General features: G+C 47.3%; 1 protein-coding gene across 1 annotated transcript in view; it reads left to right on the top strand.

The window, feature by feature from the left end:
- The window catches only part of BLZF1 (basic leucine zipper nuclear factor 1), a 41,953-nt gene extending 20,767 nt beyond the window's left edge, over positions 1 to 21,186 (top strand). Inside the window, exons 4-7 of the mRNA XM_075335552.1 lie at positions 8,312 to 8,511; positions 8,691 to 8,819; positions 17,549 to 17,768; positions 20,680 to 21,186. Of these exons, the coding sequence (XP_075191667.1) occupies positions 8,312 to 8,511; positions 8,691 to 8,819; positions 17,549 to 17,768; positions 20,680 to 20,862 (732 nt within the window). The 3' untranslated portion in view covers positions 20,863 to 21,186. The remainder of the gene's footprint in view (positions 1 to 8,311; positions 8,512 to 8,690; positions 8,820 to 17,548; positions 17,769 to 20,679) is intronic.
- The last annotated feature ends 4,425 nt before the right edge of the window (positions 21,187 to 25,611 follow it).

Genomic DNA, 25,611 nt, shown 5'->3' with positions numbered 1-25,611 from the left:
ATGCCACAAACTAAATCCAGGAAACCTGCCCAGGGTAGGAACCAGTCGAGGTTTCGTTCCTTTCGTTCCTCCAACTGGTCATCCTCTAAGCCCTCGGCCTCGTCCACTAACTCAGCCAAGGACCAAAAACCCAACTGGCGCACAAAGGCACGTCCACAAAAGACCGCAGGAGCTGCTGCCACTAAGGCAGCCTCCTCTTGACTATCTGGCCGCGCCAGCAACGTCCTTAGTCGGTGGCAGGCTCTCCCACTTTGGCGACGTGTGGTTTCAACACGTCTCCGATCAGTGGGTGCGGGATATAATCTCCCACGGCTACAGGATAGAATTCTCTTCCAGCCCGCCAAACAGATTTTTTCTGTCAACTCCCCCCTGCTCCAAGGCCGCCGCCTTCTCTCAGGCCGTGGCATCCTTGCAGGCCAACGGAGTAATTGTACCGGTTCCCGCCCGGGAACGGTTCAGAGGTTTCTACTCAAATCTCTTCCTAGTCCCCAAAAAGGACGGTTCCTTCCGGCCCATCCTGGATCTCAAGCTTCTCAACAAGCATGTTCAGGTGCGGCATTTTCGCATGGAGTCTCTGCGGTCAGTCATTGCCTCAATGACCCAAGGAGATTTCCTGGCATCCATCGACATCAGAGATGCCTATCTGCATGTGCCAATTGCAGTTTCACACCAGCGTTGGCTACGTTTTGCAATCGGAGAGGAACATTTCCAATTCGTGGCTCTCCCCTTCGGGTTAGCCACGGCCCCTCGGGTATTCACCAAGGTCATGGCAGCAGTGGTTGCAGTTCTGCACCTCCAGGGGTTGGCAGTGATTCCTTACCTGGACGACCTTCTAGTCAAGGCTTCATCCAGCGCAGACTGTCAGCGGAGTGTCTCGCTCACTCTCGCCACTCTAACCCAATTCGGGTGGCTTGTCAATCTGCCCAAATCCACTCTGACTCCGACCCAGAGGCTCACGTACCTAGGGATGCAGTTCGAGACTCTGCCGGCACTTGTGAAGCTGCCCTTAGTCAAACAGCAGTCCCTCCATCTGGCGGTGCGCTCTCTGCTGAGGCCCCGCCATCATTCCATCAGGCACCTGATGCAGGTGCTGGGTCAGATGGTGGCGTCAATGGAGGCTGTTCCCTTTGCCCAGTTCCATCTGCGTCCTCTGCAGCTGGACATTCTCCGCTGTTGGGACAAGCGGACTTCCTCCTTGCACAGGCTAGTGGCTCTGTCGCCACAAACCAGGGGCTCCCTTCAGTGGTGGCTTCGGCCCCTCTCTCTGTCTCAGGGACGCTCCTTCCTGGCCCCGTCCTGGGTGATCCTCACCACGGATGCCAGTCTATCCGGCTGGGGAGCGGTATGTCTCCACCACCGAGCACAGGGCACTTGGACTCCGTCCGAGTCAGCCCTCTCGATCAATGTGCTGGAAACCAGAGCTGTGCTTCTGGCTCTCCTAGCCTTTCACCACCTTTTGGCGGGCAAGCACATCCGAGTCCAGTCAGACAACGCGACAGCGGTTGCCTACATCAATCACCAAGGCGAGACACGCAGCCGCCTGGCAATGTTGGAGGTTCAACGCATCCTTCAATGGACGGAGGACTCCAAGTCCACCATATCCGCAGTCCACATCCCAGACGTGGAAAACTGGGAAGCAGATTATCTCAGCCGTCAAACCGTGGACAGTGGCGAGTGGTTCCTGCATCCGGCAGTGTTTCAGTCAATCTGCCGCAAGTGGGGCACTCCGGAAGTGGATCTAATGGCATCCCGGCACAACAACAAGGTTCCGGTTTACGTGGCTCGCTCCCACGATCCTCAGGCCCTTGCAGCGGACGCTCTGGTTCAAGATTGGTCCCAGTTTCGTCTGTCCTACGTGTTTCCCCCTCTAGCTCTCTTGCCCAGAGTTCTGCGCAAGATCAGAATGGAGGGCCGTCGGGTTATCCTCATTGCACCGGACTGGCCCAGGCGAGCTTGGTACCCAGACCTGCTCCATCTGTCCGTAGAGGTGCTGTGGCATCTTCCGGACTGTCCAGACCTTCTCTCACAAGGTCCGTTTTTCCGCCAGAATTCTGCGGCTCTCAGATTGACGGCGTGGCTCTTGAGTCCTGGATCTTGACGGCTTCTGGTATTCCTCCTGAAGTCATCTCCACTATGACTCGGGCTCGGAAGTCTTCCTCGGTCAAAATCTATCACAGGACCTGGAGAATTTTCCTGTCCTGGTGTCGCTCTTCCGGCCATGCTCCTTGGCCTTTTTCCTTGCCGACCCTTCTGTCCTTTCTACAGTCCGGTCTGCAGCTAGGACTATCCCTCAATTCCCTCAAGGGACAAGTCTCGGCTCTGTCAGTGCTGTTCCAGCGGCGTATCGCCCGGCTGGCTCAGGTGCGCACCTTCATGCAGGGCGCGTCTCACATCATTCCGCCTTACCGGCGGCCCTTGGATCCCTGGGACCTCAATCTGGTCCTCACGGCCTTGCAGAAACCCCCCTTTGAGCCTCTTAGGGAGGTTTCTTTGTCTCGTCTTTCACAGAAAGTGGTCTTTCTAGTGGCCATAACTTCCCTCAGGAGAGTCTCTGATTTGGCTGCGCTCTCTTCAGAGTCACCTTTTTTGGTTTTTCATCAAGACAAGGTGGTTCTCCGTCCGACTTCGGATTTTCTCCCTAAGGTGGTTTCTCCTTTCCACCTTAACCAGGACATTTCCCTGCCTTCCTTTTGTCCGGCTCCTGTTCATCGCTTTGAAAAAGCGTTGCATACTCTGGATCTGGTGCGGGCGCTCCGGATCTATGTGTCTCGCACCGCTGTTCTTAGGCGGTGCACCTCTCTTTTTGTGCTAACCACAGGTCGGCGTAAGGGCCTCTCGGCTTCTAAGCCGACCTTAGCTCGTTGGATTAGGTCGGCCATATCCGATGCCTACCAGTGTACTCAGGTGCCTCCCCCGCCAGGGATCAAGGCACACTCGACCAGAGCTGTCGGTGCCTCTTGGGCTTTCAGGCACCAGGCTACGGCTCAGCAGGTCTGTCAGGCTGCCACTTGGACTAGCCTGCATACCTTTTCAAAGCACTACCAAGTGCATGCTCATGCTTCGGCAGATGCGAGCTTGGGCAGACGCATCCTTCAGGCGGCTGTTGCCCATTTGTGAAGATAGGCTCCGCCTACTTCTCAGTTTTCTGTTTATTCCCACCCATGGACTGCTTTGAGACGTCCCAATGTCTGGGTCTCCCATAGGAAAGAAAAAGAGAATTTTGTTTACTTACCGTAAATTCTTTTTCTTATAGTTCCGTATTGGGAGACCCAGCACCCTCCCTGTTGCCTGTTGGCAGTTTCTTGTTCCGCGTGTTATCACCGGCTGTTGTAGACAAAGGCTCCGGTTGTTCCGGTTCTTGCTCTGTCTTTACTTGTGGGTGGCTATTCTCCTTCAGCTTTTGCACTAAACTGGCTAGATCTGGTTATCCAGGGAGTGTATATGCTCAGAGGGAGGAGCTACACTTTTTAGTGTAGTACTTTGTGTGTCCTCCGGAGGCAGAAGCTATACACCCAATGTCTGGGTCTCCCAATACGGAACTATAAGAAAAAGAATTTACGGTAAGTAAACAAAATTCTCTTTTTTCCAGCAGGACTTGGCACCTGTCCACACTGCCAAAAGTACCAATACCTGGTTTAATAACCACAGTATCACTGTGCTTGATTGGCCAGCAAACTCGCCTGACCTAAACCTTGTCAAGAGGAAGATGAGAGATACCAGACCCAACAATGCAGACGAGCTGAAGGCTGCTATCAAAGCAACCTGGGCTTCCATAACACCTCAGCAGTACCACAGGCTGATCACCTCCATGCCACGCCGCATTGATGCAGTAATTCATGCAAAAGGAGCCCCAACCAAGTATTGAGGCATTTACTATACAGACTTTTCAGTAGGCGCCAACATTTCTGAGTTTAAAATAATTTTTTCAGTTGGTCTTATATAATATACTAATTTTCTGAGATAATGACTTTTGGGTTTTCATTGGCTGTAAGCCATGATCATCAACATTAACAAAAATAAACACTTGAAATGGATCACTGTGTGTGGAATGACTATATAATATATGCAATTTTTGTATTGAATGACTGAAATAAATTAAAGTTTTGATCTATTTTATTGAGATGCACTTGTAAGTCAACAGTTATAAATGGGTTTTTCACTATTTGACAACTCCTTCTTAAAAAGGACTTTTTGCCAAATGTCTCACATTGAACTGGACACAGCATGTAATAGTGACTGCAGAGTGAAATAAAACATTTTTTTTTATTTTACCCCGTTGTGGAAATATTAGCAATCAAAGAATTTGTCACCTAATAAATTTTGTTTTAAGTGCAAGTGGGTGTTATCAGACAGTTTGTCACTGGGGTGTGTATTTCTTCTCCCTCTACTCGATGCCCAATCATAAGCATGCAGCAACACATCAGAAAAAGAACACACACCCCCTCTATAGCTTAGGTTTCTCAGTGTGTGAGATGCAGTGACAGAGCCCTGATCTCCTGGTCTAACCTCCTGCATGATCAGAAAGTGCAGTGGAATTTAGCCATGTCACATTACAAACCCTTCTATCAGCTCCTCTCCCATAGCACTGTGAGCTCAGCTGTGCTGCTCCTCCCCCAACACTTCCTGTAAGGAGATGAGTCACTCATGTCTGTTATGCTCAGAATATCTTGAGCACGCTGCAGTTAGAGAAGAGCAGGCTGCCACTACACCTCAGACAGGAGTAGATTGTTGTGCGTTCAGAGAACAGTCTATCCATTAAGACAACAGACATACAGTGCCTTGCCAAAGTATTCGGCCCCCTTGAACTTTTCAACCTTTTCCCACATTTGAGGTTTCAAACATAAAGATAAAAAAATGAACTGTTATGGTGAAGACTCAACAAGTGGGACACAATTGTGAAGGTGAACGATATTTATTGCTTATTTTAAATTTTTGTAAAAATAAATAAATAACTGAAAAGTGGGGCGTGCAATATTATTTGTCCCCTTTACTTTCAGTGCTGCAAACTCACTCCAGAAGTTTATTGACTGATGATAAATATAATCCACCTGTGTGTAATGAAGTCTCCGTATAAATGCACCTGCTCTGTGATAGTCTCAGTGGTCTGTTTAAAGCACAGAGCGCATCATGAAGACCAAGGAACACAACAGGCAGGTCCGTGATACTGTTGTGGAGAAGTTTAAAGCCGGATTTGGTTGCAAAAAGATTTCCACAACTTTAAACATCCCAAGAAGCACTGTGCAAGCGATCATATTGAAATGGAAGGAGTATCATACCACTGCAAATCTAGCAAGACCCGGCTGTCCATCCAAACTTTCATCTCAAACAAGGAGAAGACTGATCAGAGATGCAGCCAAGAGACCCATGATCACTCTGGATGAACTGCAGAGATCTACAGCTGAGGTGGGAGAGTCTGTCCATAGGACAACGATCAGTCATACATGGCACAAATCTGGCCTTTATGGAAGAGTGGCAAGAAGAAAGCCATTTCTCAAAGATATCCATAAAAAGTGTTGTTTAAAGTTTGCCACAAGCCACCTGGGAGACACACCAAACATGTGGAAGAAGGTGCTCTGGTCAGATGAAACCAAAATCGAACTTTTTGGGCACAATGCCAAACGATATGTTTGGCGTAAAAGCAACACAGCTCATCACCCTGAACACACCATCCCCACTGTCAAACATGGTGGTGGCAGCATCATGGTTTGGGCCTCCTTTGCTTCAACAGGGACAGGGAAGATGGTTGAAATTGATGGGAAGATGGATGGAGCCAAATACAGGACCATTCTTGAAGAAAACCTGTTGGAGTCTGCAAAAGATTGAGACTGGGATGGAGATTTGTCATCCAACAAGACCATGATCCCAAACATAAAGCAAAATCTACAATGAAATGGTTCACAAATAAATGTATCCAGGTGTTAGAATGGCCAAGTCAAAGTCCAGACCTGAATCCAATCGAGAATCTGTGGAAAGAGCTGAAAACTGCTGTTCACAAACGCTCTCCATCCAACCTCACTCAGCTCGAGCAGTTTGCAAAGGAAGAATGGGCAAGAATTTCAGTCTCTCGATCTGTAAAACTGATAGACCCATATCCCAAGTGACTTGCACCTATAATCACAGCAAAAGGTGGCGCTACAAAGTATTAACTTAAAGGGGACGAATAATATTGCACGCCCCAATTTTTAGTTTATTTTTTACAAAAATTTAAAATAAGCAATGCATTTCGTTCACCTTCACAATTGTGTCCCACTTGTTGTTGATTCTTCACCATAAAATTTAAAATTTGTATCTTTGTTTGAAGCCTGAAATGTGGGAAAAAGGTTGAAAAATTCAAGGGGGTTGAATACTTTCGCAAGGCACTGTAAATGAGACAGACTTCTCTCCAGACAGGGAGTGTGGGGGAATGGCAGTACAACAGAGCTGACACTGAAATGAGAGGAGAGGAGCTGATAGAATGGTTCTTAGTGTGACACCGCTAAACTCAGCTGTGTTGCCCCTCTGCTCACCAGGACTTTATTTGAAAGGTGTTAGGCTAGGTTCACATTTCCGTTATTTTGTATCAGTCACAATCCGTTGGTCTGATAAACTATGCAATCCGTTTGGCGGATTCCGTTGTTTCCCATAGACTTGATTGAGTGACAGATTGCGACTGATGACCCTGCCTTGCATCCGCCGCGCGGCACATCAGTCGTTTTTGGACTGACCACCGGGCGGAAACAACGCAGAATGTAACGTTATTGGCTGCAGTTTTGTTGTCAGAACTTTCTAACATTTGACTTCCCAGCAAAGTCAGATTTGCTATGCGCACATTACAATTTATTTGTCAGCGTTTTATTTGTGAAAAGTTTGTGACAAACAAAATACAGCATGTTCATTCTTCCTGCGTTTTTGTCAACATTTGTCACAATAACGCAGCAAAAACACATGTTGTGAAAAACGCACCTACAATTACAAGCCTTTTTTGTGACATTTCCAGGCGCTCTCTGACAAGGTGCAGTTTTGGCTGCAGTTTGTGAACACAAAAAGATGCAGCGTGCGCATGTAGCCTTAGGCTACTTTCACACTTGTGTTCAGCGCAGTCCGTCACTATGGAGAATAGCGCAGTCCGTTAACGCACTGCGCTATTCTCCATAGATTTGTATGGACGACGCACTGTAACGCAAGTGTCAGCGTTGCATCCGCTGGACGACGCAGCGTCGTTATTTTGACGCTGCGCCGGGCGGATGGAACACTGCATGTAACGTTTTGGTTTTTTTTAATCACAAACTTTATTTTATTTCTCGGTGGCCGAACGTTCAGCTGAGCGCTCGGCCGCCGGCATGTCAGGGCACTCAGCTGAGCGCTCGGCCGCCGGCATGTCAGGGCACTCAGCTGAGCGCTCGGCCGCCGGCATGTCAGGGCACTCAGCTGAGCGCTCGGCCGCCGGCATGTCAGGGCACTCAGCTGAGCGCTCGGCCGCCGGCATGTCAGGGCACTCAGCTGAGCGCTCGGCCGCCGGCATGTCAGGGCACTCAGCTGAGCGCTCGGCCGCCGGCATGTCAGGGCACTCAGCTGAGCGCTCGGCCGCCGGCATGTCAGGGCACTCAGCTGAGCGCTCGGCCGCCGGCATGTCAGGGCACTCAGCTGAGCGCTCGGCCGCCGGCATGTCAGGGCACTCAGCTGAGCGCTCGGCCGCCGGCATGTGAGAGCGCTCGGCCGCCGGCTATTCAGAGCGATCAGCTGATCGTTCACAATAGTCGGCTGCCAGTACTGTAAAGAAGAAAAAAATAAATAAATAACGCTTTCCGTTATTTTGTACGATCCGTAGTATTGCGTTGTGCCACTATATGCAACGCATCTGTTGCATCCGTCACACAACGCAATGCTACGGAAGCCGTCCAACGCAAGTGTGAAACCAGCCTTACTTGGACGTAACTTTTTTTAACTCATTAGGTGCCAAATACTAATATCTGCAATGATGAGACCCAAAAAAAACAACAAAATGTTTTATTCCGCTCTGCAGCCTCTAATACATTGTCTTTCCTGTTTATCATGAATAATTTGGTGAAAGGTCTTCTTTAAATGCTAGACTCCACCAGGTAAAATAGAAAATAAAACATTCTCACCTCCCAGATAGGCACATTTCCAGGGATGTTGGCACTAGGTTTCCCGGCCATTGTTATAGAGCTGCAGTCTTTACAGCTCCTGATGGAAGTATGAAGGCTGCACCTGATCAAAGTCTGCTGATTGGCTGTAATGGTCACGTGACTTAATTGGCTGCTTATACTCACTGTAATGGGGTTTATTATAGTTATTTTCCTTCTTTTTAAAGGTTAACAGAGAGTTGAAGAAGTTGCTGGTGGCCTCTGTTGGAGATGACCTACAGTACCATTTTGAGCGCATCGCTCGAGAAAAGAACCAACTCATTTTAGAGAATGAAGCGTTGGCCCGGAATACAGCCCAGCTCTCCGAACAGCTAGAACGCATGTCCATTCAGTGTGACGTGTGGAGAAGCAAGTTTCTTGCCAGCCGGTAAGACAGGTCCTACATACATTTTATGTGATGCATCCACTTACACATTGGGAAATATACGTGTAACTTTTTCAGTTAGAACTAAACCTTTCTTGTCCCCTAACAGGACCATAGACCCATTATGTTATTATGTAAAGTTCCTGGCACAATGATCTTTTATATCTTTCCGTTTATTGCAGGGTTATGGCAGATGAATTGACCAACATAAGAGCAAATCTTCAGAGGCAGAATAGAGAAGCCCAAAGTGCTCTCCAGGATTTGTTAAGTGAAAGGGACCAGTATCGGCACGAAATGTCTGAAACACAAAAGTAAGATGTTCCTGTTTAAAAGGTTTCCATCTTTTGCTTAGTTTAGTTAAAACTAAAGAAGTTTAAAAATAAATAAAAAGGCATATTTGGTATTGTTGGGTTCTTTAAAAACCCAATATATCAACATATAAAATAGTTTCTCCTGTATGGGACCTTACACCACCCAGAAAGTAAAGCTTAAGGCTTTGAAGAAAACGTGGAAAAAATGAAAGCCGAAAAGACAAATAATATGTGTTCTAATGACAGACATTAGTTTGAATGTAGTTTCTGTAGTTTTTCCTCTGTGTACTTTGTTGTCTTTTCTCCCTCGGAGACATAATTTATTTCTCAGGTCTGGCCTTGTTTGTTGTAGCAACCAAGAAAATCTTTGAGTGACGCGATGTTCGCACGTCCAGTTATCATTCATTAGGACAGATCCAGCAGCCATCCGTTGACAAAAAAGTTGTGCAGACAGGACCTTTTTTTTGGGTCTGGCTAGAAAAAAAACACACTAATTTCAGCTGGATCCGTTTTTCTTTGTCGCTCCATTGGGAGACCCAGACAATTGGGTGTATAGCTTCTGCCTCCGGAGGCCACACAAAGTTATTACACTTTAAAAAGTGTAACCCCTCCCCTCTGCTATACACCCTCCCGTGCATCACGGGCCCATCAGTTTTATGCTTTGTGTTGAAGGAGGCACACATTCACGCAAGCTCCACATTTTAGTCAGCAGCAGCTGCTGACTTTATCGGATGGAAGACAAGAGGGCCCCAGGGCCCACGGCATGCTCCCTTCTCACCCCACTTTGGTCGGCGGTGCTGTTAAGGTTGAGGTACCCATTGCGGGTACAAAGGCTGGAGCCACATGCCGTTATCCTTCCCCATCCCTTAGGGGCTCTGGGAGAAGTGGGATCCTAACCGGTCACCAGGCACTGGGACCGGGCTCCCTCCGCAGCCCCTGTGGGAACCTGACGGACAGGAGACTGGATGTCATCAGGGACAGGCCCTGCTTCTCTGAGGTACTCTGTGTCCCCTTGGGGACGGCGCATAGAGCGCCTGTGGATCGGACGCTGCAGCAGCTGCTCTGTGTTTGGGGTCGCCGGGACTACCGCGCCGACCGCGCCTGTTTGCCGGCCGCGCTTATAAATCGAGTCCCCGGCTTTTGCGGCCTAGTACCGCATATTCCCGCCCCCGGGCCTGCCAGTCAGGGGCAAGGGCGGGACGCTAGACTGAACGTCAGCGGTGAGGGCTGGAGCATACTTAGTATCCTCCTCCCCCCTCACTGAGCACCGTGGGGCACCAGATTCCCGCACTTTCTGAGGCACGCCCACGGCTCCCTCCTCCTCTCAGAACGCTGGCAGCCATTGTTATCATCGCTGCTGCCGGAGGAGAACTTCAGATAGAGCTCCACAACTCTGGGAGGCCCAGGCAGGGAATCTGGTGGACACACAACCGCTGAGCGCGGTCGGTAAGCCACACCTGTTACAGGTGCTGGCCCCCCTGGGTGCCGCAGTGTATATATATATATCCATATTGGGTATACATTTGCTCTGCTCGGCCGCAGTATTTGCTTGGCTATATACCCTCACTGTTTGCTAAGAGGAGATAACAGCATGTCGTCTGCAAAAAGCAAGGGTGCCAAGGCACAGGCTTATTTTGCAACTTGTACCTCTTGTGCGGCTATGTTACCTGCAGGTTCCATATTCCCTCATTGTGTGCAATGCTCGGCCCCTGTGACACTCACTCAGCCGGAGCCTCAGGCACTGGTGGGACCCTCGGCTCAGGTAGAACCACCGGCTGCCACTGTCCAGGTGGCAGGGACAGAGTTTGCAGTGTTGGCTGAGAAACTTTCTGAGTCCCTTTCACAATCCATGGCTCAGTCTATGGACAAATGGTCTGCTAAGATACTTGAAGCTTTGCAGTCCAGACCGGTAACACAGGCCCCGGGCACTCTTGAATCATTGACCCCAGGCCCCCCTCGGTTGGAGCAGCAAACTGCTCTTGAGGTGACACATAGGTCCCACGGGGAGGACTCCGACTCGGACCGCAGTCACAGACCGTCTAAGCGGGCTCGCTGGGGACCTTCATCACGCTGCTCAGCGTCTCAGCATGAGGACTCCCTGGAGGATGAGGCGGAGGTTGCAGCTCAGGGCTCTGATCCTGACGGTGCTCTCAATCTTGATACACCTGAAGGAGACGCCATTGTAAATGACCTTATAGCGTCCATTAACCAGGTGCTAGAACTTCCTCCTCCAACTACCCCTGTTGAGGAGTCAGCTTCACAACAGGAGAAACACCAGTTTAGGTTTCCCAAACGTACAAGGAGTGCTTTTTTCGATCACTCTAACTTCAGGGATGCTGTCCGGAAGCACAGAGCATATCCGGACAAGCGCTTTACTAAGCGCCTTAATGACACACGTTACCCCTTCCCACCTGACGTAGTTAAGGGTTGGGCTCAGTGTCCCAAGGTGGATCCTCCAGTCTCTAGGCTGGCGGCTAGATCCGTGGTATCAGTGGCAGATGGCTCATCGCTCAAAGATGCCACTGACAGGCAAATAGAGCTCCTGATGAAATCCATCTATGAAGCCATAGGTGCGTCTTTTGCTTCAGCATTTGCAGCCGTGTGGGCGCTCCAAGCTATCTCAGCTTGTCTGTCTGAGATTAATGAGGTCACACGCACCGCTACTCCGCAGGTCGTGTCTTTGACTTCTCAGGCGTCGGCTTTTTCGTCCTACGCCATGAACGCTGTCCTCGACTCGGTGAGCCGTACAGCGGTAGCATCCGCCAATTCGGTGGCAGTCCGCAGGGCCATGTGGCTACGCGAATGGAAGGCAGACTCTGCTTCCAAGAAGTTCTTAACCGGTTTGCCATTTTCCGGCGACCGCTTGTTTGGCGAGCAATTGGACGAAATTATCAAGCAATCCAAGGGAAAGGACTCGTCCTTACCCCAGTCTAAACCGAACAGACCTCAGCAGCGAAAGATTCAACCGAAGTTTGTCCTTTCGGCCCTCAGCCAGGTCCCATTCCTCCACGTCCAACAGGTCACAGAAGGGCCAGAGCAACTCTTCTGCATGGCGGTCTAAGTCACGTCCTAAAAAGACCGCCGGAGGAGCCGCCCCCAAGGCGGCCTCCTCATGACTTTCGGTCTCCACAAACCGCATCCTCGGTCGGTGGCAGGCTCTTCCGCTTTTGCGACGCCTGGTGGCCACATGTCCAAGACCGATGGGTGAGAGACATTCTGTCTCACGGTTACAGGATAGAGCTCAGTTCTCGTCCTCCGACTCGTTTCTTCAGAACATCTCCGCCCCCCGAGCGAGCCGATGCACTTTTTCAGGCGGTAAACACTCTGAAGGCAGAAGGAGTGGTGATTCCCGTTCCACCTCAGGAACATGGTCACGGCTTCTACTCCAACTTGTTCGTGGTGCCAAAAAAGGACGGATCATTCCGTCCCGTTCTAGACCTCAAGCTGCTCAACAAGCATGTGAGCACCAGAAGGTTTCGGATGGAATCTCTCCGCTCAGTCATCGCCTCGATGTCACAAGGAGACTTCCTAGCATCAATCGACATCAAAGATGCTTATCTCCATGTGCCGATCGCTCCCGAGCATCACCGCTTTCTGCGTTTCGCCATCAAGGACGAACACCTTCAGTTCGTGGCGCTGCCATTCGGCCTGGCGACAGCCCCACGGGTCTTCACCAAGGTCATGGCAGCAGTGGTGGCGGTCCTACACTCTCAGGGCCACTCGGTGATCCCTTACTTAGACGATCTTCTAGTCAAGGCACCCTCCAGGGTGGCATGCCAACACAGCCTGACCGTCACTCTGGAGACTCTCCAGAGGTTCGGGTGGATCATCAATTTCCCAAAGTCAAATTTGACACCGACCCAATCGCTGACTTACCTCGGGATGGAGTTTCATACCCTTTCAGCGATAGTGAAGCTCCCGCTGGACAAACAGCGTTCACTACAGACAGGGGTACAATCTCTTCTTCGGGGTCAGTCACACCCCTTGAGGCGCCTCATGCACTTCCTAGGGAAGATGGTGGCAGCAATGGAGGCAGTTCCTTTTGCGCAGTTTCATCTGCGTCCACTTCAATGGGACATCCTCCGCAAATGGGACAAGAGGCCGACGTCCCTAGACAGGAACTTTTCGCTGTCACGGACAGCCAAGACCTCTCTTCAGTGGTGGCTTCTTCCCACTTCCTTGTCGAAAGGAAAATCCTTCTTGCCCCCATCCTGGGCTGTGGTCACGACGGACGCGAGTCTGTCAGGGTGGGGAGCGGTCTTCCTCCACCACAGGGCTCAGGGAACCTGGACTCCGACAGAGTCCTCCCTTCAGATCAACGTTCTGGAGATAAGGGCAGTGTATCTGGCCCTAAAGGCGTTCCAGCGGTGGCTGGAGGGCAGGCAGATCCGAATACAGTCGGACAACGCCACGGCGGTTGCGTACATCAACCACCAGGGCGGCACACTCAGTCGTCAAGCCTTCCGAGAAGTTCAGCGGATTCTGCTGTGGGCGGAAGCCACAGCCTCCACCATCTCCGCAGTTCACATCCCGGGCGTAGAAAACTGGGAAGCAGATTTTCTCAGTCGCCAGGGCATGGACGCAGGGGAATGGTCTCTTCACCCAAACGTGTTTCGGGAGATCTGTTGCCGCTGGGGAACGCCGGACGTCGATCTAATGGCGTCTCGGCACAACAACAAAGTCCCGGCATTCATGGCTCGGTCCAAAGATCACAGAGCTCTGGCGGCAGACGCGTTAGTTCAGGACTGGTCGCAGTTTCGACTGCCTTATGTATTTCCTCCTCTGGCACTGCTGCCCAGAGTATTACGCAAGATCAGGTCCGACTGCAGTCGCGCCATCCTCGTCGCTCCAGACTGGCCGAGGAGATCGTGGTACCCGGATCTGTGGCACCTCACGGTGGGTCAACCGTGGGCACTCCCAGACCGACCAGACTTGCTGTCTCAAGGGCCATTTTTCCATCTGAATTCTGCGGCCCTCAACCTGACTGTGTGGCCATTGAGTCCTGGCTCCTAGCGTCATCAGGGTTATCTCAAGATGTCATTGCCACCATGAGACAGGCCAGGAAACCAACGTCCGCCAAGATCTACCACAGGACTTGGAGGATCTTCTTATCCTGGTGCTCTGATCAGGGTTTCACTCCCTGGCCGTTTGCCTTGCCCACTTTTCTTTCTTTCCTTCAATCCGGAATGGACAAGGGCTTGTCTCTCGGCTCTCTCAAGGGACAAGTATCGGCGCTTTCCGTGTTTTTTCAAAAGCGTCTAGCCAGGCTTCCGCAGGTCCGCACGTTCCTGCAGGGGGTTTGCCACATAGTTCCACCTTACAAGCGTCCGCTAGAACCCTGGGATCTTAACAGGGTGCTGACGGCTCTCCAGAAGCCACCTTTCGAGCCGATGCGGGATGTCTCTCTATCTCGCCTTTCGCAGAAGGTGGCCTTCCTAGTGGCAGTCACATCACTTCGGAGAGTGTCTGAGCTAGCAGCGCTGTCATGCAAAGCCCCCTTCCTGGTGTTTCACCAGGATAAGGTGGTTCTGCGTCCGGTCCCGGAATTTCTCCCTAAGGTGGTATCCCCGTTTCATCTCAATCAGGATATCTCCTTACCTTCTTTTTGCCCTCATCCAGTTCACCAATGTGAAAAGGATTTGCACTTGTTAGATCTCGTGAGAGCACTCAGGCTCTACATTTCACGCACGGCGCCCCTGCGCCGTTCTGATGCGCTCTTTGTCCTTGTCGCTGGCCAGCGTAAGGGGTCGCAGGCTTCCAAGTCAACCTTGGCTAGGTGGATCAAGGAACCGATTCTTGAAGCCTACCGTTCGTCTGGGCTTCCGATTCCTTCAGGGCTGAAAGCCCATTCTACCAGAGCTGTAGGTGCGTCCTGGGCATTGCGGCACCGGGCTACGGCTCAGCAGGTGTGTCAGGCGGCTACCTGGTCGAGTCTGCACACTTTTACAAAACACTATCAGGTGCATGCCTATGCTTCGGCAGACGCCAGCCTAGGTAGGCGAGTCCTTCAGGCGGCAGTGGCCCACCTGTAAGAAGGGGCCGTTTTTTCGGCTCTTTTTTTTTATCGAGGTATTCTTTACCCACCCAGGGATTGCTTTTGGACATCCCAATTGTCTGGGTCTCCCAATGGAGCGACAAAGAAGAAGGGAATTTTGTTTACTTACCGTAAATTCCTTTTCTTCTAGCTCCTATTGGGAGACCCAGCACCCGCCCCTGTTCCCTTCGGGCTGTTGTTCTTTTGTGTACACATGTTGTTCATGTTCAATTGTTCTTTGGTTCATGGTTTCAGTTCTCCGAACATCCTTCGGATTGAATTTACCTTAGACCAATTTATAAGTTTCCTCCTTCCTGCTTTGGCACCAAAACTGATGAGCCCGTGATGCACGGGAGGGTGTATAGCAGAGGGGAGGGGTTACACTTTTTAAAGTGTAATAACTTTGTGTGGCCTCCGGAGGCAGAAGCTATACACCCAATTGTCTGGGTCTCCCAATAGGAGCTAGAAGAAAAGGAATTTACGGTAAGTAAACAAAATTCCCTTCTTTTAACATTGAAGTCTATGGAAAACTAACTTGTTAATTAGCCATGTGCTTTTCCTCTATTTGAGAAGGATACATTTTTTGCTTACTGGATCAGTTTCAAATAGAAGAAAATGGATGTCTATTTAACGGATCCATTTTCCGTAGACTTCAGTGTTAAAAAAACAAATTCAGTTGAAATCCGTTTTTGTTTTGTTTTTTTTTTTACACCCGGACAAAAAGGTTACCTACACAACTTTTTTGTAAACTGATTGCTGCATGATTAGTGAACAAGAGCGTACCTAAGCTGGCGTTCAAGAACTTACTGGGAACTATCTGTCTCCGGCCATATACATATATATAGTGAGTAATCCCAATGCTTTTGTTGGACTCGGTGATCACATGATTGCTAGGTATAGCAATAAAAAAAAAATCATTTTCCCCAGAGATGGTTTTTTTTGTTTTTTTTACATCTTAGAGACATATTGTGTAACAAATAATGTAAATAAAACTTTAAGAAAATAGAAAATGTAATTAAAAACGGTGGCTTGATGGTTAGCTCTGTTGCTTTGCAGCGCTGGGTCCTGGGTTCATATCCCACCAGGGACAAAATCTGCAAGGAGTTTGTATGTTCTCCTGTGTTTTGCTTGGGTTTCCTTCCACATCCTAAAGACATACTGATAGGGAAATTAGATTGTGAGCTCAAATGGGGACAGTGATGATGATGTCTTTAACGAGCTACGATATATGATTGCGCTATATGAGCAGACATCAAGAAGAAATTATAATAAAAAAAAAGCAAACCAACAGCCCCCTGCCCCCCCTCCCCCACAGCGAATGGCATTACTTAACATAAAACATATTTAATTCTTATACATATGAAAAATACAGTGGAACCTTGGTTAACGAGAACAATCCGTTCTGGGAGTTTGCTTGTTAACCAAGTTACTCGTTCAGCAAAGCAAGATTTCCCATAGGAAATCATTGCAATGCAGACAATTCGTTCCACAACTTGTTAAATGTCCCATCCTGGTCCCCTATTGTGTCATTCCACACATGCACAAACACACATGCACAAACACACATGCACACACACATATCATGCTCACCTTACCTTCCGTTCCATCGCCGGTCTCCTGGGACTTGCTGTTCGCTAGTACAGGCTGTGTGTCTGGTAACCATCACGACGAGGGAGGAACTTCTGCTCCCAGAGCGCTGACGTCAAAGGCAGGAGCCGCTTGCCTCTGATTAGTCAGCGCGCTGCCTTTGAGTAGCGTCTGACAACCGAAGTTCCTGCCTCGTCGCTATGGTTGCCGATACACATCCTGGAGCTGCGAACTACAGGACCCAGGAGGCCGGCGATGAAACGGAAGGTACACATTATATGCTCACCTTACCTTCCATTCCATCGCTGGCCTCCTGGTTCTTGTAGTTCACTGCGAGGATTCCTTCGTCGCAATGTATCAGCGGACTACAAGAACCATGAGGCCGGCGATGGAACGGATGGTAAGGTAAGCATAATACTGTATGTGTGCGTGCGTGTTTGTTTGTGCATGCTTGTGTGTGTGTGTGCGTGCTTGTGTGTGTGTGTGTGGACTGCAAGAGCGGGTCAGAGCGCGGTGGATGTACGGAACCGGAAGTGTGTGCGGTGAGGATTTTGCTCGCACAGCAAAGCTTTCTCGTAAAGCGGGTTACAAATTTACAGAAAGCTTTGCTTGTTAAGCGAAATTCTCGTTAAGTGGGTTACTCGTTAAGCGAGGTTCCACTGTATATGAACTAGCCACACAACTGTAATAACCTAAATGGTTCATCAGGTTATGTATTGTAAAGCATGGACAGTATAAAAATAAACTATACAAAACTGCCAAAAATTGCTTAGTTATATATTTACATGAAGAAACTTCAATACAAGTTACACAGTAATATAAATAAACCCCCAAAAAGCGCTGAAAAAAAAAAGCATTTCGCCCAAATTAAACAGCCTAACACAGATGTCAGTGGAAACAATAAAAACGTTATGTCTGCTGAAATGTGCAGAGGCAAAAACAGAAAAAAGAATGGCAGGATAAGAATTCCTTTTCAGGCTTAGTTATTTAGGAGTTAAAAATTTGCCAATGTATCAGAACTTTTATTGGGTCATGCTATACTTTATTTTCACTAGTGTTCACGGATATCCTCTAGTGGCCATATTCTGACTGTGTTTTTTCCCCATAGAGTTTTAGAAGAACTTCTCATCTCTCTGCAGTGGGGAAGACAGCAGACCTATTACCCTACTGCTCAGCCGTACTCTACCTCGGAGCTCGCCGCAGCAAACCGGAAGCTGGCAGTGGCTGTAAAGTCTCACCTTATTGGAAATACCGGCTCGGAAAGCCCCAAAAGTGCTCCACAGACAACTGAATTTTGCAGCACTCTTGCAGAAAAAATGGCCGAAATGGTAAATTACTTTTAATTTGCTACAACAGCATTGATCATTCAATCACATCCATCACTTGGGACCCCAATTTTCTGTCATTGACAAGAGAAGAGGTTATTGTGATCATAGCAGTTTTGGATTTGCTGCCTGTTTCTATCTTGACCTCACTAGAAAGGGGTCCTGTGGGTATAGCAGATGAATTTGAATAGAACCATCCAATAATATATAAAGTAGTAAAAGTTTCTAGAGCTTTTAATACTTTATATTTTATTGAATGCTTTTGTTTTACTTTTTTAACTAATAAGCTAATTCAGGATCAAGCTCTACACGTTCTGATACCAGCTGGCGTCATCTAATACACTGCTTGCAGAATTATTAGACAAATTAGTATTTTGATCACATGATACTTTTTATACATGTTGTCCTACTCCAAGCTGTATAGGCTTGAGAGCCAACTACCAACTAAGTAAATCAGGTGATGTGCATCTCTGTAATGTGGAGGGGTGTGGTGTAATGACATCAACACCCCTATATATATAAGGTATGCTTAATTATAAGGCAACTTCCTTTCCTTTGGCAAAATGGGGCAGAAGAGAGATTTGACGGGCTCTGAAAAGTCCAAAATTGTGAGATGTCTTGCAGAGGGATGCAGCAGTCTTGAAATTGCCAAACTTTTGAAGCGTGATCACCAAACAATCAAGCTTTTCATGGCAAATAGCCAACAGGCTCGCAAGAAGCATGTTGGGCAAAAAAGGTGCAAAATAACTGCCCATGAATTGAGGAAAATCAAGTGTGAAGCTGCCAAGATGCCATTTGCCACCAGTTTGTCCATTTTTCAGAGCTGCAACGTTACTGGACTATCAAAAAGCACAAGGTGTGCCATACTCGGGGACATGGTCAAGGTAAAGAAGGCTGAAAAACGACCACCTTTGAACAAGAAACATAAGATAAAACGTTAAGACTGGGCCAAGAAATATCTTAAGACTGATTTTTCAAAGGTTTTATGGACTGATGAAATGAGAGTGACTCTGGATGGGCCAGAGGCTGGATCAGTAAAGGGCAGAGAGCTCCACTCCGACTCAGACGCCAGCAAGGTGGACGTGGGGTACTTGTATGGACTGGTATCATCAAAGATGAACTTGTGGGACCTTTTTGGCTTGAGGATGGAGTGAAGCTCAACTCCCAGACCTACTGCCTACTGTTGTTTCTGGAAGACAACTTCTTCAAGCAGTGGTACAGGAAGAAGTCAGTATCGTTCAAGAAAAACATGATTTTCATGCAGGACAATGCTCCATCACATGCATCCAACTACTCCACAGCGTGGCTGGCCACTAAAGGAAAAATAATGACATGGCCCCCTTGTTCACCTGATCTGAACCCCATAGAGAACCTGTGGTCCCTCATGAAATGTGAGATCTATAGGGAGGGAAAACAGTACACCTCTCGTAACAGTGTCTGGAGGCTGTGGTGTCTGCTGCACGCAATGCTGATCGTAAACAGATCAAGCAACTGACAGAATCTATGGATGGTAGGCTGTTGAGTGTCATCATAAAGAAAGCTGGCTATATTGGTCACTAATTTTTGGGGGGTTTGTTTTTGCATGTCAGAAATGTTTATTTCTAAATTTTGTGCAGTTATATTGGTTTACCTGGGGAAAATAAACAAGTGAGATGGGAATATATTTGGTTTTTATTAAGTTGCCTAATAATTCTGCACAGTAATACACCCCCATGTTTCCCCGAAAGTAGGACCCCCCCGAAAGTAAGACAGGGTGGGGGTTACGGGGGGGGTCCTTCAATGTAAGGCCTCCCCCGAATGTAAGGCAGGGTTGGGGGGGCCGCTGTGAAATGTAAGGCCCTTACCTTTGGGCCGCCGCTGTCCCCCATTGGGTACCCAGGCTCCACAGGTGTCCTCAGGTGCAGCTGGGCGGGTCCAGCGCTCATGGGGTTAACTCGTCGTGTTAACCCCGCAATCCGCCCAGCTCAACAGCTCATTGGCCTGCCCTGCTCCCCACGTCACCGCCGGCCCCCGGCTCGAGCGCTGATTGGCCCAGCAGCTCGGGCTGTAATTGGCCGCCCCAGCCCCACGTCACCGCTGTTTCCCTGCTGATTGGCACAGCGTTCCCTGCAGCACAGGCCTTCCGCACCCACAGCCGCACCGCAGAGGAAAACGTCCAGCATTTAAAAACCAAGTAGGGAAACATGTACTGTGTAGGGTATGGGGCTGTGTGCAGTGGGATACGGCACTGTTATGGGGTATGGGGCTATGTGCAGTGGGATACAGCACTGTTATGGGGTATGGGGCTGTGTGCAGTGGGATACGGCACTGTTATGGGGTATGGGGCTGTGTGCAGTGGGATACGGCACTGTTATGGGGTATGGGGCTATGTGCAGTGGGATACGGCACTGTTATGGGGTATGGGGCTATGTGCAGTGGGATACGGCACTGTTATGGGGTATGGGGCTAGAAATCGTCATTTTTTTTCGGCTAATGTAAGACCTCCCCCGAAAGTAAGACAGGGTGGGACTTTTTGGGGTAAAATTAATGTAAGACAGGGTCTTACTTTCGGGGAAACACGGTAGTTACCTACACAAACAGATATCCTCCTAAGATAGCCAAATCTAAAAAAAAAACCACTCCAACTTCCAAAAATATTAAGCTTTGATATTTATCAGTCTTTTGGGTTGATTGAGAATATAGTTGTTGATCAATAATAAAAAAATCCTCTAAAATACAACTTGCCTAATAATTCTGCACACGGTGTAGAACTTGATTCTTCTACTATTGGCATTCACCTTTTCTGCTGGGAACAGTGGGCTTTTCAGCCTCCGTGTATATTTACTTGTGTGATATACAAGATTTCCCAGTTAGAACTAGTATTTTCAGTTTTGTGATCACACACTTTAATTGCATCAATTTTATTATGTTTCAGATACTGAATGCACAGGATCCCATTGCATGTTCTGAGACGTCTCCAGATATTTCCTTCTCGGAGTCCTCGCCTTCTTTCTTAGCAGCAAAAAAAAGTATTGGACGATTTCACCCTTATACCAGATACGAAAACATCACTTTCAACTGCTGTAATCACTGCCAGGGAGAACTGATCGCATTATAGGATGTAGCACTTACTAATGGCAGTAAAGACAATGCCAGTCGAATAGCAATAATTTTTATACTCGAGCATGAGACAATGGCACCCTGCTTAGTGCAATAAAACCCATACAGAGGGAAATAATTATTATACTGTTCCAGCAGGATTTTGAAGCTAGATATTTTTGACAAATACGGTAACTGGCTGTATATTGCAGTCTTTTATCACCATTAGGTCATTCCATTATACAGTTTTCAGTATTCTTCTCCCCAAGGACATTTTACATCTTTTGTATTGATATAATTGATTTACAGTGTTTTCAGGCATTATTTTCTGTATTAAAGAAACAGCCCTTATTCAAATGCTGTTTGATTCTGACATCTGATTTGCACGTATGCCAAGACAAAAATGGATATGATACTTACATGAGTGGGGTAACTGATGGCTTACATAGCTGTAAAGGTAAAGCTGTATGAGAAAACAATCGTACCATTTCATACCTAACTTGTATTTGAGAACTAACGGAATATTACAATTATAAATGTTTTTTAGCCTACAATGCCTTGCGAAAGTATTCGGCCCCCTTGAATTCTTCAACTGTTTCCCACATTTCAGGCTTCAAACCTAAAGATAAAAATTTTAATGTTATTGTGAAGAATCAACAACAAGTGGGACACAATTGTGAAGTTGAACGATATATATTGCTTATTTTAAACTTTTTTTTAAAAAGAACTGAAAAGTGGGGCGTGCAATATTATTCGTCAGCTTTTACTTTCAGTGCAGCAAACTCACTCCAGAAGTTCATTGAGGATCTGTGAATGATCCAATGTTGTCCTAAATGACTGATGATGATAAATATAAGCCAACTGTGTGTAATCTAGTCTCCGTATAAAAGCACCTGCTCTGTGATAGTCTGTGTTGTGTTTAAAGCACAGAGAGCATCATGAAGACCAAGGAACACAACAGGCATGTCCGTGATACTGTTGTGGAGAAGTTTAAAGCCAGATTTGGTTACAAAAAGATTTCCACAACTTTGAACATCCCAAGGAGCATTGTGCAAGCGATCATATTGAAATGGAAGGAGTATCAGACCACTGCAAATCTACCAAGACCCAGCCATCCATCCAAACTTTCATCTCAAACAAGGGGAAGACTGATCAGAGATGCAGCCAAGAGGCCCATGATCACTCTGGATGAACTGCAGAGATCTACAGCTGAGGTGGGAGAGTCTGTCCATAGGACAACAGTCGTACACTGCACAAATCTGGCCTTTTATGGAAGAGTGGCAAGAAGAAAGCCATTTCTCAAAGATATCCATAAAAAGTCATTTAAAGTTTGCCACAAGTCACCTGGGCAACACACCAAACAAGTGAAAGAAGGTGCTCTGGTCAGATTAAACCAAAATCGAACTATTTGGGCACAATGCCAAACGATATGTTTGGCATAAAAGCAACACAGCTCATCACCCTGAACACACCATCCCCACTGTCAAATGTGGTGGCAACATCATGGTTTGAGCCTGCTTTTCTTCAGCATGGACAGGGAAGATGGTTAAAATTGATGGGAAGATGGATGGAGCCAAATACAGGACTCTTGAAGAAAACCTGTTGGAGTCTGCAAAAGAACTGAGACTGGGACGGAAATTTGTCTTCCAACAAGACAATGATCCAAAACATAAAGCAAAATCTACAATAGAATGGTTCACAAATAAACGTATCCAGGTGTTAGAATGGCCAAGTCAAAGTCCAGACCTGAATCCAAGACCCATCCATAGACACATACCCCAAGCGACTTGCAACTGTAATCGCCGCAAAAGGTGGCACTACAAAGTATTAACTTAAAGGGGCCGAATAATATTGCACGCCCCAATTTTCAGTTATTTATTTTTTAAAAAAGTTTAAAATAAGCAATAAATTTCGTTCAACTTCACAATTGTGTCCCACTTGTTTTTGATTCTTCACCATAATATTAAAATTTTTATCTTTGTTTGAAGCCTGAAATGTGGGAAAAGGTTGAAAAATTCAAGGGGGACGAATAGTTTCGCAAGGCACTGTATATAGCACATTCAGAGCAATAAGAGATTACATGGCACCAATGTGACCAGAGCCTTAAAGGGTTATTTCCATGTTTTGAAATTGATATAGTTAGACCTCATGAAAATTAGCAAGTTTACAATTGATTTATGTTTTCTATCCACTATCATTCTCCTGCCATGAGAGGTCTTGTTTTACATTGCTTACAGCTCATTGCCAGTAGCTACATTCCACCATGAGGTGTTCACTCTGGAGGTCCCAGTCACCTCTCTCCAGCCTATTAATTTCTATTGTGTTCGACAACTGCTCATCTCCGGTCCATATCAGCTCTTGAACCAGCTGCTATCAATCCTGCAAAATCACAGCTCTCTGAGCAGCTTAGCCAGAGCAGTTCTGTTAATCACTACTCGCTTTTTACATCAGCTGCCAAGTGCTTGTTTAAAGCACTGTTATCTCTATCTATAAATTTTACAGATAACAGTGTAGACCATAGAACAAGCAGTTAGACCTGAATGTCTGTTCAGCAACAGGATAGTGCTGCTCTACCAGAACTGTCACTCAAGGAGCAACACTGGCCCCTCAATGACGAAGAAGTGAGGAGAAGGGGAGCTTCTGTGCTCCTGACGACACGTTAAAGAGATTCTCACTACCTGAACAACCCCTTTTTAAATACAGTAGTTCCACTTATAAAATAAATAAAAATATACTCACCTCCCATACTGGCGCCGTTTCACCAATGACATTGTTTTACCTTATGAGGTCTACAGCCAATCAGCGCCCACTATTAGGCTTTTGCACTATCTCTATTTCCATTGATCTAATGTACATCTGAAGTCGTGAACATCAGGACAAGCGGCAGAAATAAGGGTTCAGCAGCCATTAGAGGCCGATGATTGGCTGACTGCAGACCCAGGACAGGAGACCCAGCGCCAACATCACTGGAATCGCACCAGTATACAAGGGGCTGCCGATAAGTCTTTGGCTTTACCCAGAAAGAAACAAGATATGATAATGAAAATTTATTCCACATACTCTCCACTGATGTGAACAAACTTCTTACTTCGGTATTCCAAGTTGTGTAAGCCTAGCAAAATGAAGGGTTTCGGTTGTGTCTTAAACCAGGCATCCGTAACAGCCATGGCATTAGAAATGGTGTGAAATTTGGTACCCTTAAGGTGTTTCTTCAAATTTGGAAACAGATGATAGTTGGAGGGAGCTAGATCTGGTGAATAACCTGGGTGGTCAACCAGCTGGAAGCCCAGCCCTGCCAGTTTTGCCCTGGTCGCTTGTGCAGTGCGAGCGGAGACGTTGTCTTACAGGAACAGGATTCCTTTGGACTACTTGCTGTGCCTTTTGGCCTTCAGAGCTGCCTTCAATTGGTCCAAACGTTCAATGTAATACCTTGCATTGATGGTAGAACACTTTTGAAGGTAGTCCACTAGCAGCACACCCTCCTTATACCAGAACACAGACGCCATCACCTTACTGGCTGATTTTTGCACCCTGAACTTCTTTGGATGAGGAGAACCACTGTGCCTCCACTCTTTTGGCTGTTCCTTGTTTTCAGGGTCATACAAATAAATCCAGGTCTCGTCCATAGTGACCAGTCGATCCAGAAAGTTCTTATCAGTCCGGAAACGCTGACAAATGGACCGGGAAGTTTTCACTTGCTTGCTTTTCCGATCGGTTGTCAAACATTTGGGTACCCAGTTTGCAGATAGCTTCCTCCAAATGTTCATGGATAATGACACAAACATGTTCACGGGAAATCCCCATGATGTCTGCTATTGCTTTAGCTGAAATTCGTCGAATCTCCAGTATGAGGTTGTGCACAGCATCGACGTTCTCTGGAACAACAACCACTCTCGGTCGTCCAGAACGTTCTTTATCGTTGCTGCTGAAGTGGCCCGTTTAAAATTTGGCAACCCAGTTCTTAACTGTGGAATAAGAAGGGCATTGATCCCCCAATGTCTGCCACATATCACCATGAATATCCTTTGCGGACTTTCCTTGCAGAAACAAGAATTTTATCACTCCTCTGCTCTCAGTTGATATGAATATCGCATTAGATTTCGCCATTTTGTTTTCCCGCGTGCGTAGAACATAAGCCGTAAGCAACAAGCAAAAAATTTTGAAAACATAAATTAGACACACAAGACTTTCATGTGATGTAACATTCGTTACCATAGAAACAAAAAATAAAAAATCACAAACACTTGTTATCAGCCCCTCGTAGGTAGTGAGCATACAGTGTTTTAATTTAGAAGGGGGACTAATTAATTTAAAAATGGGTTGTCCAGGTAGTGGAATACCCCTTTACGAGTAACTTTTTAAGAGTATTCTAGTAAGAGGAAACTTTTACCTGGACGTACGATCAGTGATAACGTTTGGATAGGTGTTGGTTTGACTGTTGAGACCTCCACCAAGTGCAAGAACAGGGATAGGCTTTTGTCCACATTTGAATAAACTGGAAGCCGAACGTCTATCTCAAGCAGTCTCTCAGAGAATTCGTGCAGCAACAGTGCACAGGCTCGCCTGCCACTTTATTCAAAGGAGGGCCAAAAGTCTACCATATTTTCCGATTAATGGAATACAACTCTGAACTGTAAAAAGAAAAAAATTAACCAAACCTGCCAATTTGTAAGAGCGGCTTTCAACTGACCCTTGTCAGATGTAAATGGAAGGAAGAATCTGGCATATTTTTGTTTTCTTTCTTCTTATCCTTTTGTTTTACGAGACA

This window comes from Anomaloglossus baeobatrachus, chromosome 2 (assembly GCF_048569485.1).
Source record: "Anomaloglossus baeobatrachus isolate aAnoBae1 chromosome 2, aAnoBae1.hap1, whole genome shotgun sequence".
NCBI classification, from domain to species: Eukaryota; Metazoa; Chordata; class Amphibia; order Anura; family Aromobatidae; genus Anomaloglossus; species Anomaloglossus baeobatrachus.
This window is presented reverse-complemented; position numbering and strand designations above follow the sequence as displayed.